Genomic DNA, 12,413 nt, shown 5'->3' with positions numbered 1-12,413 from the left:
ACACCATAAAAACTCTTATAATGGTCGCCCACACTGACGGAAACTACCTGGGAAACTCCTGGCATGAGGTGGGCATCAGAGCATGGGAGAGTACTGGGTGTCAGTGTTTTGTTTGAATAGGTTGTTTTCAAATGACGTCATTGATGATGCGCGATATTCAGATGGAGAGGAGGAAGTGGTTCTTCTACATAGGAATCGCTATCAGAACATCAAAATGTTTCTGATTTGAGTTGTTTATAATTGTTTAAATCTGCCAAAATAAGAAATGCCAAACAGTTTTTATAGTCTTTCAAAAGTTTTTGCTCGTAAAGGTGGAAATGTTTAAGAAACTGGGTGAAAAGCGGACGAAAAGGCGGTGTGTAATAAACATTTATTCAATACATCCATGTGCACAAGCTTTTTTTATCAATAAAGATTATATACAGGCCTAGCTATATGTATAAGTATGTTAATATGTTATATAAAAATCAGATACAAACACCACCACACTTATACAAAATTCAGGAGAACATAAATAACGCACCCTGCCATGTAATCGCTGCAATGATCCATGTCTTCACTGGCATTTTGGTGGAATAAACAATCGTGACGTTAACGTCTACTATATATGCACAGCAGCGGTGAATGTTTGTTGATGATAAGTTCATCGATGGAACAAAAAAGAAATGCAACCCTTGCGACAAACTAGACGGTTACTATTGTGAAGCACTTTCCCCCTTACAAAAATAAATAAATATTAATATAGACTATGCGTCCACGCTTTTGTATCCTTTCGTCTGTTATTTTGTGATGTCTGGAAGATATCTGCGTGGAGAAAAAAACTATAGTCATTTATAATAAACATGTTTTTGAACCACATAGTGAAGTGCATAATGTGTACAACTCTTTCTTAATAATAAACTGTAATAAATACTGTAATGTTAGTGTAAACTGTGGTGCATTGTGATTATAGTGTAGAAAACTGAAGCCTATTGAATAATTTGTTTATTACTACAGTTGTGTTGTACCACAGCAACAATAATTACTATGACAGTTTAATTCAAGTAATTATCTATAGTATGCTTCCAAACACTAGTATTTACTATAGTATTTTTCATGTAAAGCAATTGACAGGGAAATATATTTTAGTTCAGTAGAAAACTCAGCCCTCTTCATGATATAAGGATCATGCCCAACATATGTGGTTATATTCTGTTTATATCTACTTTGAAATATGAAATAAATTGAAAAACTACAGACTTTCCTCTGTCTCCCATTCAGTTTTTGACTTTCTACCCTCCATCTGAATTTCGCGCATCATCAGAACCACGTGATTGACAACAACCTATTTGTTTTTTGTTTGTTTTTTTAGTTCAAAGTTCATTGCAATTTTTCCACTCAAGACTTGTACACTTTCTGGTTTTAAGCTTGTATATTAATATAGTTTATACATTTATATGGTTTCTATATTTATATAGAATAATGCATGTTATTTTATATTATACAATGTGTGCATGTTTTTGTTTAAATGTTTAAGACAATTATATAAAAATGAATTTATATATGCGTTAAACGCCTAATAAATGCAGAAAAGTCCCATTTTGTTGTTCATAACACATTGAATTAAAAAAACTTTATTATACACACACACAAAGCAAATTAAATGCAAGAAATCTCTGATTTAATGTTTACAATAAATTTCATACTAAACAAATGTTAAAATATGTGTTAAATAATGTTTCGTTGTGATTTAGTGTAACAGATAAATTCATTCAAATACAAAACAACATACTTATGTTAACCTGTACTTATTAAAATAATGATTTAGGTAATCATTAAATTAACATATCATGTCGGCGCAATAGCCTAGTGGTTAGCGCGCTGACATATGGTGCAGTAGCACGTCAGGGTGTCCCGAGTTCAAATCCCGGCTCGAGGACATTTCCCTATCCTACCCTCTCTCTCTCTCTCTCTCTCTCTCTCTCTCTCTCTTCACTTCCTGTCTCAATACTGTCCTATCTAATGAAGGCCAAAAAAAAAAAAAATTAACATATCATCATATTAAATTTGATATATTTTTATTATGAATTCATTGAAATGATGCAGATTTAAAGCTTTCTATCTTTCATGGTGTGATGAAGCAATCTTTATACACATTCACAGGTTAGAGTTTACCAAACCTGTGTAAGAATGGGTTTTTAACTACAAAAAAAATGATCAGTATGGTAGTGAAAAACTGTACATTTCTAGTCAAACCATCCTTCTCCAATCTTATACCAAACAACGGAAATAAGAGCGGTTAAAATAGCTAAAAATGTTGGAGAGTGTTGCTATTCTGTCATTGTTTTGTATTGCAATATGAAGCGATTAAGTCTTGATGTTAAATCAAAAGTAATTTACAAAATACTTAATGAATTAAATAATTTAATGATAATATTTTCCTATGGTTACAACTGAATTAGTTACAAAATAACTGTATAAAATGATAAAACATGGAATTATATAAACATATGATATTAATTGTATCCAACTTAAATGTAAAATAACGTTACCTGAGAGAGGGAGAGATGGGGGAGAGAGGGAGAGTGGGATGTTGATTGTTAAATGTACAGTTTATTCTGATCTATTATTTTTATTGATATATATGGATAATATGATATATTGAAAAATATATGATATATCGAATAATATATAATATATTGATTAATATTTTTATTTAAATATTATATTGTGTTTTAAATATTTATTATTATTATTATTATTATTATTTATTTATTTTTACTACTACTACCACTATTTACAGTGTTTACAGTTTTTTTAATTATTATACATGTGTTCTTTTTTTAATACAACTTTTATAAATGCTTTGGCAAAACATTTGTCAAGCCAATAAAGCAATTATTGAATTTAATTGAGTGGGAGAAGGTCAGAGCACGAAAAGAGACCAGAGCAATGTTTACCACTTATTTTGTAACTTTCTTGACCATGTGACCAAAGCCCAAATTCTGAGACATACAAATTGATCAATCAAGATGTGGCCACATCGTAAAATCCCCAAAGTCCATACACTAGTCCCTGATCTCATCAATATCTGCCTTTGGAATCTGTGTGAACCTTCTTGGTGAAAAAGACATGTTTTGCAATATGAAAACAAATGCATATGATAATTTTCATTCCTACAACTGCAAATGGCAAGACACACAGTTGAAGTCAAGCTGAATACTATTATCTTGAAAAATATCTAGTCAAATATTATTTACTGTCATCATGGCAAAGATAAAATAAATTAGTTATTAGAAATGAGTTATTAAAACTATTATATTTAGAAATGTGCTGAATAATAAATCTTCTTAGATTAATCTTCTCTCCAAAAATATACAAGAATTAATTTAACAGGAGGGCTAATAATTATATTACACATACACGCATAATATGTAAAAAAAAAATTAGAAGTACATGGAACCAAACTTATAGTCTAACTGCAACTTTATAGTCCCTCCAAGAGGTAGGCCACTTATTTGTTAACCCCTCAAGTCTCTAATAATCTCCTCTGGCAGCCACTGACCCGTGTATTCTTCTCCAGGTCAGCACTCATCTGCCTGCACTTCTTTGCTCTGTTTAGATTTTGCGGTGTATCAGTCAGCTGGAGCTGGCTCAGTTGATTGGAACAGGGGTGAAGATGCGTATCTCCGGTGTGGTCCGGGACCAGGGAGGCGGTATAAAGGGCTTCCCATCAGGCGGAGAGGAATTCATGCCCCTCGGCTTAGGTCAGCTATTGTTCGACTGCAGTAAATAGCCTGCGGCTGGGGCCCGGGTGCTCAGTCTGTTTATTGTTTTGAGTGTTCCTCATGGCACAAAACTATATTATTGCTGTCCTGCAGGTACTCTGGTTGGAGGTCCAGACAAGCGTCAGATGGCTCATATCCAGGAGTCAGTAGGGGAGACCAGCTCTCAGAGTGTTGTGGTGGCTGTTGACAGGTGCATTGAAAACACCCGACAATACACACACACAGCTTACACTCTCCTGTCTGACCTTCTGTCTCTGTTTTGGGTTACAGAATCTTCACTGGATCCACCAGGCTTGACGGAAATGCAATCGGTAAGGGTTTTAGTTTTGGTTATTTTTAATTTGAGATTATATTTATGTTTTTAAAAAGTTGTAACTTTTTATATGATTTACAAATTTGACATTTTATTTGATCAAAAGTGCTGTGAAAGTGCTGATGTTGTGAATGGAGCTGTCCAGTTAACATGGTCATTTATTTAATTAGGTATAGAATAACCAGTTTACACAAAACTGAAAAACATTTACACTTTTTTTTAATTTATTTTTTTTTATTGGTTTTACATTTTTCAATAACTACCAAGAAACACAACAACAATAAAAAATATGCATGATAATACAAAGAAAATAATAGTACAGAGATCCGGAAAGGACATGATGGTGGGGGAAAAATGGGTGGAAGAAAAAAAAAAAGAGTGTTAGGAAAATGTATATTTTGAAAGTTTTTGTGTTATCGCACAAACAGTTAAATTTAACGCGTTCCACAGTAACGTGTTACTATAATCTAATTACATTTTTGAGGAACGCAGGAATGTAACGAATTACATTTTACATGTAAGTAATTTGATTACAGTTACTAAAGTCAATGTAATTGCGTTACTTGCATTACAAATATTTAGAAGAAACAAATGCTTCTTTCACGTTTTCTGCTGCAGCGTCAGTTAATAATCATGCGCTTTTAAATTTGCTGAGAACGCCAGCTGAAAGAGCTGCTGTCGAGAACGGTTGCTTCTTCAAGCGGAAATACAGACATTAATTTCATTAATCGTACAAACTAAAATATTGTTGTGAAATTCAGTCTTATGTCCAATCTGAAGAACTTTCAGCTGCTTTTAACTCGACCAGCAACTTGTTCAAGCATTTAAACAGAAAGCCTTCTAAGACAATACCCGTCACCAAGGAGAACCTTAAGAGGCTAAATTGGATTTTTGTGTAGGATCGGAAGTGAAAGTATCTTCTGAATATGAAGAGAGGTGTAGCTGCTTATGGGGCCGTTCACATATCGCATATTGCACGCGCTTGCATTTCCCAGGTGCACGAACTGACCAGTCAGCTTATAGTCAGTACATACTTTATACTAAGGAATATACACATATCAGTAGACTAGTTACCTCACACAAACACAGAACACTGCAGTGCTTTTTCATACTATGGATGTCGGTGGTCACAGGTATCCAGGTTTCTTCATGTCCTTCATTTGTGTTTTAAAAAAAAAAGACAAACGGATTTGGAACAAGTAATGAGAGAATTTTAAGTTTTGGGTGAGCTATCTCTTTAGCTCTTTTGAATATGCCAAGCTGTTGTGATCAACCCATTCTAATGTTTTTCAGTGAATATTAACTTACAGAAAGAGCTGCAGTATATTTAGTGTTTTTATGGGTAAATTTTTATATGTTTTAAAAGTACCTTCATAGTAAAGTAATTAGTAATCTGATTACTTTTTACGTTAAGTAATTAGTAATATATTCAGATTACAATTTTCCAGTAGTAATCAGTCATTTGTAATCTATTACTTTTTAAAAGTAACTTACACAACACTGCTCGCAAAGATGTTTTGCATTCCCTCACAAAATTGTACTTCCACAAACACTTCCTGTTCACTTCATACATGTCAACCCATAACCCGTTTTTGCCGGGATTCTCCCGTATTTTACCATTCTATCCAGCTATCATCAAGTATTTCACTGTATTTCTCATATATTTTTAATCTTGAAAGCATGTTGAAATTAAAATAAAAATGTCTGCATTCACTTTCTTTTTCTATTAAAGCTGTGCATTGACCATCGCCCTTCATATGCAACCTGAATCAGCGAATGCATGTATAAGCGCTGACTGATGGATGCCCTCCATATGATAAACTGATCCCAGATCAGTTTCTGTACACTCCATTTAAAGTGACGCCTCTATTATCAAACAAGTGAAGAGCAGCAAATGAATCTCTCATTGTGTTTTGTTTGATAACAGAGGTGTCACTTTAAGAATGCACAGATCTATAATCAAAGCATTTGATTACTTTAGTAGCTGTTTGTGCTCATTTAAGAGAAAATTTGTTGTTTAAAAGAAACACGCAGGATGGACATTTTTACATATTATTAAGCGTATTTGTCTGTTTAAATACACACCCGAATCCCAAAGTGTCCTGCGCTTTCGCTCTTTAAATGGCATGTAAATAAGCTGATCTCCAGCTGAAACTGTTGTCCAGCACAAAAAAACCTTAAGTTTGTGGGAACATTTAAACTTAAACAAATCAATGATGAACTGTATATCATATAAAAACACAAAGAGGATGTTAATGTTCCCAAAGTGCTGCAGAGGAGTGAGTAAATGCTTGGGGTTTGATTTATAGCGCAGTTCCGTTTCTAGCTGTCAAGAATTGATAAATGTTTTTAGAGAAGCAGTTTGGAGTTTTTAGGTGCGATAACATCTGGAGTAACCTTATTTGTTTTAAAAATAACAGAGCTACTGTCATTACTGTTACTTGTCAATTCACATGAAATCATATATGTGTAGGCTGATTACGTGGAAACTAATACTTTTTACTTCTGCTTCTTTAGAAATGAGTAGGTAGGTTCTTGGTTTTGGTGGTATTTACAGAGAAATGAACAAGATCGACTGCATTCCTTACGTATATTTAACACCCTGAGCAATGGAAAATTGCTCAAGTTGAATGTTTTTAGTCACCATGTAATCTTCTTCACAACAGCTTAGGTGAGGTTTCATTCATTCTATCCATTTGATTAAAAGAACAAGACGTATCATAGTGATTTGTTTTAAGCTCTAGTATACTTTCTGAAAGGTTACAAGTCATCATGAAATGTGAAATTTGTGTTTTCCTCCTCGATTTCTCTGTATCTGAGGAAATGTGTTTGTAAAGGAGAGACAAAAATACAACATTTTTAATACTACACTGTAAAACCCAACAGTCAACTTTATCAAATGAAATGAGTGTAGTTAACTTAAAATTGACGGAGAGTTAATTCTGCTCATTTGAAAAGAGTTTTAAACTCAGTGTTGAAGGTAATGAGTTAATTAAACACCTCATTACTTTAACTTAAATGGATTAAGTTCACAGTACTCGTTACAAATTTTTTTTTAACTCAAATGATTTGTAGCAATCAGTTTCCTCAAACGATTTGAGTTGACTTAACTTATTGAGTTTTGCAGTTCTCAGTTGGAGTTCTCCATTTATTGGGTTTTACTGTGCTCAGATTGCTTCGTTTACTCAAATGGATTAAGTTCACAGTACTCATTAGGATTAGTTTTTGAACTTAAATGGTTTGTCGCAATCAGTTTTACCTTAACTTATTAGGTTTTACAGTGTAGCCTTTTACAGCATACGTACAGAAAATATTAACATTAAGCAGTTTTGGCATTGAGTAGCTTTTAACTTTAACATGCTATTTCTATTTAATTTGTCCTTTTGACTGAGATGATGATGATAACAATAATAAATCATTGTTTTTTTAATTATTATTTTTTAGTGGGTTTTACCTTTATTGTTAGAACAGTGGAGATTTACAGACTGGAAAGTATGGGGAGCAAAGATATAGGGGCAGGATCGGCAAAGTACCTCAAGCCGGAAATCGAACTCAGGTCACCGCGAGCCCCTGGGTTCTGTGTGTCGACGCACTAACCATTAGGCTATTGGTGCTGACTAAATCATACTTTTAAAAACAAACAGTTATATCAGAAAACCGCAAATTAACCTACAAGTCTTTACCAAGAAGTTCCGTACAAAAAAATATTTAAAACCAATATCACGCAGGACCCAAAGTACACTGTCAAAATATCAATGGAGTGGCTTCACAACAACTCGGTGAATGTCCTTAAGTGGCCCAGCCAGAGCTCAGACCTAAATCCTATTAAACATCTCTGGGCAGAAATTCCGTACAAAAATAATTTAAAACCAATATCACGCAGGACGGTTCAATTCCTCATGTCAATAAATTGCACAAATACAAATCGGTGGCACTAAGGGATTTTGGGCAACCATCATGTGTTTTTCTAAGGTCAAGAATTGACTACAGACAGCAGTGCACCATTCCAATTAAATGTTTTCTCCGATTATCTATTTTAAACACGATAATGTACGTCACATGTTCTGTTTGTATATTCCTCATTCGTTAGTGCTTATGTTGCATCTTGTATTGAGTCTGCAACCAAAAAGCCACTGTTAGAGCCACTGATTATATAAAAGCCACATTTAAAGGCATAGTTCACCCAAAATGAACATTTGCCATGATTTACTCATCCTCCACTTGTTTCAAACCTGTTTGAGTTTCTTTCGTCCATTAAACATGAAAGAAAATATCCTAAAGAAGGTTGGGGTGGAAAACAGCCATTGACTTCCATAGTATGTTTTTGTTTCTACAATGGATGACCGGCCTCCTTTTTCCCCAACATTCTTCAGAATATCTTCTTTTGTGTTCAACAGAGGAAAGTTTAGAACCATTTGAGTGTGAATAAATGATGAACAAACGTCTTTTTGGGTGAACTATCCCTTTGACTGTGTTTACTTCATCCGTATAATACGTACACACTCGATTCAGTGACAGAGATTCTCTTTCATAAAACACAATAGGTCTATTTGGTTAAGAAGTCATGTAAGATATCTCAGCTCAAACCATGTTAACAGCATCATGAACTATTTTTAAGAGAGTAGTTGCAGTAATTACAACATGTCTCGCTTGTAGGTGTATGACTGTCTGAAAATGATCTGTTTGGGTGGATGTTGTTTATGCAGTCAGTTTATTATGCTGTCTGACAATCAGGAGACTGCCACACATAATGTCCCTCAGGACTGACTCACTCACACACACTTGGATTCACTTTCAAACTTCCTGCTAACAGATACTCTGTTAAACCCAATGTGTTCTGCCACTAGAAGGTGAGCTTGTAAATAATGTGTTTGATGGTCAAATATGAGAGGTTTGTGTTAACTGTGACCGCTGCTTTGGTTTGCAGTGGACTTTGTGCGATGGCTGTGTGCCGTGTCCATGGACGAACTGGCCTCGGCTCATCAGCCTCGCATGTTCAGTCTGCAGAAGATTGTGGAGATCTCGTACTACAACATGAACCGCATCCGGCTGCAGTGGTCACGCATTTGGCAGGTCATTGGAGATCATTTCAACAAGGTCTGTGGCCTTTTGGCATTTGAATAGTCACACAATCTGGAAATTCCACATAAAGATTTCAAAATGTCGATTTCACAATGTTAGTACGATTGCTACACTCTTGACAACAGACAATGGGCTTTTACCTGTGAATTTCACATGAAAATGACTGCACCTTAACCGCTGTTGCATCCTTATGGCTGTTTAAGCCGTTTTCATAGGACTTTTTGTGCTCATTTTGTCTGTGTTTATGTAAACAGCTCACATTTGTCCTAATTTCACACTAGGTGCAAAAAATAGATCCCTTCAGGACCTCATCGAAACCCATTTAACTGCTTTTTTTTTTAAATCCCAGTGCCATTTAAACAGTAATGGCCCATTTTCACTGACTGGTACAGTATGGTACAGTATGGCTCGGTACGGGTCACCTTTATCAGGCTTGCATTTCCAAATCCTTAAGGGTAAATTTGATGGGTGTGGTGTACGCCAAAAAAATTAAGTCGACGCCATTCTCGCTTGAGGAAATGTCAAAGTAAAACTGTATGGGTCGTTCATATATCATATGAGAAGCACTTCTCACAAAACAGATGCTTTATACACATAAAACTTGTGTATAAATGTTCATTACTAACCTTTGTATGAAGATGATTTGATTACAACTGCAGATCAATGACAGTGCGGAATAGCCTACTGTAACATCTGCAATTATATAAAATAAATAAATAAATGCAACATATATGAACACATACAGACCCTTACAGTCTCCGATGTGTTACCATTTACAGAAAAACTACACACAGCATACATTTTGTCCTTATTTGGGTTCAAATACAACACGGAACATATAGCCCAGTCAGTGCAAACCTCTCTACTGTATCTTTAATCTTCAGCAGCACATGTAACCTCTGTTAAAAAGTAATTCCGTCATTCCGAGTTCATAATAGTCCAAAAGGTGATGATAATAGTTAAACATGGCAGTTTGTTCATGTTTTAGGTTGGTGAAAGAATCATTCGCTTCTTCGTTTTTTCAGGCTTTTCCTTTGTTTTTTCAACACTTCACAGTTTCTGAAAGGATCAGATGTCAAAAGCACTTCAATGATCACGCGCACATTATTATCATCAGCTCAAGATATATTTGTTATTTCACATGAGCGATTGCAAGCTCCCTGGAGAAAGTGAATCCACTCTCACTTTAAGACGGCCTCGTAAAACAAAAACAGGAGATTTTGTTCTTCTTGGCTTTGTGGCTGTACATCAAGACAATGGCATGGTTTGTCTGAGCTCCGATCGGCCATGACTCGTTAATATATGCAAATAGTCAGGACTTAATTTGTACCGGAGCATGCCGGATCCGGCAAATCTGATCCCCCGATCCCCCTGATTTTACCGATCCCCCTCCTCAACTGCCCTCCTTCCCCGTCCTCTGTTTACTTTCTTCCGCGACTCCCCAACCCTTTTCACTTTCATCCGCGACAACCCCCCCTGCTCTCCACTTTCGTGCGCGACACCTCTCCATCCTCGGGTAACATTCCGGATTTCCAAGGCTTTCCATGTTTTTATAAAAATATTAATGTAATTTTATATTGTACTATGATAATTCTATAGTTGTAATAATATTGTAGTTAATTAAACAAAACAGTTGCCACTTTTCTGGTTTGGTCTGTGGAACAAATGCTAGTTTTTCCCTGTTTTCTGCTTTTGTGCACTGCAGGCCAAATGAATAAAAAATTATTTAATAATGTAGATGTGTTGGTATGGATATCAGAGGTTTTGTATATTCTGAGAAAATTTGAGGGCACAAAAATTATAATGCATTTAAATAATATTGGTTTCTAATTGTTGACTTATTTAAAAATATAATAATAATAAAATCTGTTTATCCTTTATGGAAAAAAAATAGATTACTTATTTTAATAAAAAAGGTTCTATTTTATATTAAGTGACCTTAACTACTATGTACTTACATGTACGTCAAATATTAATACAGGGTTCTTACAGTGTTCGTAATGTATCAAAGAAAACTTCTGGTTAGATGCGGGTAGGATAAGGGACAGGTTTGGTGGTATAGGTAGGTTTAATGGTACCTTAAGGTGTAAGCAATGGTCAGTTTTAAATGTATAGAATTTAAGTGCATATATAATTACGCTAAGGTATTTAATCAATCATAAGTACAATGTAAATATGTGTACTTAAACAACAAATACATTGTAACGAATGATTTATTTCAGTGTAAGTACATATTAGTGGCCACTTGATATAAAGTGGAGCCTGAAAAAGCTAAAATGTAAAGGTAAAATTTTGGTGGATATCATTAGAGCTAATACTAATAAAGACTGTCACAAAAAAATTATTGGGGTGTCATGGTGGCGCAGAAGGTAAAACGATAGCCTCACAACAAGAAGGTTGCTGGTTCGAGCCTCGGCTGGGTCAGTTGGCATTTCTGTGTGGAGTTTGCATGTTCTCACCGTGTTCGCATGTGTTCTCCGGATGCTTCCGTTGAGAAGGGCATCTGCTGTGTAAAACATGTGCTGGATAAGTTGGAGGTTCATTCCACTGTGGCGAAAGCCGAAAGTAAGCCAAAAGTAAAATAAAAGAAAGAGTAGGTAAAATTATATTTTTAAAATAGATATAAATCTATAGATATATAGAATAAAATATATATATTAATACAGACATTTTTGTCATGAACCAATGTGTTAATACAAAAGGGGTTCAAATTAGATTTGATTAATCAGTACACAACTGCTGATTGTGTTTTCTTTCTGTTTCGGCAGGTTGGTTGTAACCCAAATGAGGATGTAGCCATCTTTGCCGTGGACTCCCTGAGACAACTTTCCATGAAGTTTTTAGAGAAAGGTGAACTGGCCAATTTCCGCTTCCAAAAGGACTTTCTAAGGCCATTCGAGCACATCGTGAAGAAGAACAGGTGAGGAGAGGGGAATTAGAAATGGGATTGATTGAAGTGAAAAGAAAATGATGCAATCTGATGCAGACTACAGGAAACGAGCTAAATTTCAACACTTAGAGTGAAGCATATAAAATACTTTCTGCCACCACAGGTTATTATGCAGAGGGAATTATAAGTAGGGCATTTGTGGTTGTTTACCCCAAAATGTGTCAAAATGGAATAAGGCTGCACTGTTATTTTTATTGCACTTGTTATTTTTTTCCCCTAGGCTTGCTTTGCTGAAATGCAAAGCTGTACAATTTAGCCTTAATTTGGTCTCTAAATATCAGTATGGTTGTAAAATAATAAT

General features: G+C 35.0%; 1 protein-coding gene across 1 annotated transcript in view; it reads left to right on the top strand.

Annotated features, from left to right (window-relative positions):
* Positions 1-12,413, top strand: part of LOC130217247 (brefeldin A-inhibited guanine nucleotide-exchange protein 2-like) — a 62,940-nt gene that overhangs the window by 28,626 nt on the left and 21,901 nt on the right. The window contains 6 exon segments of the mRNA XM_056449317.1: positions 1-68; positions 3,602-3,746; positions 3,861-3,957; positions 4,038-4,078; positions 9,008-9,177; positions 11,931-12,082. The exon segment at positions 1-68 is cut by the window's left edge and continues 91 nt beyond it. Of these exon segments, the coding sequence (XP_056305292.1) occupies positions 1-68; positions 3,602-3,746; positions 3,861-3,957; positions 4,038-4,078; positions 9,008-9,177; positions 11,931-12,082 (673 nt within the window).

Source organism: Danio aesculapii, chromosome 23 (genome assembly GCF_903798145.1).
Source record: "Danio aesculapii chromosome 23, fDanAes4.1, whole genome shotgun sequence".
In the NCBI taxonomy this organism is placed as follows: Eukaryota; Metazoa; Chordata; class Actinopteri; order Cypriniformes; family Danionidae; genus Danio; species Danio aesculapii.
The sequence above is the reverse complement of the archived record's forward strand: the minus strand, read 5'-3'. Positions and strand labels throughout refer to the sequence as shown.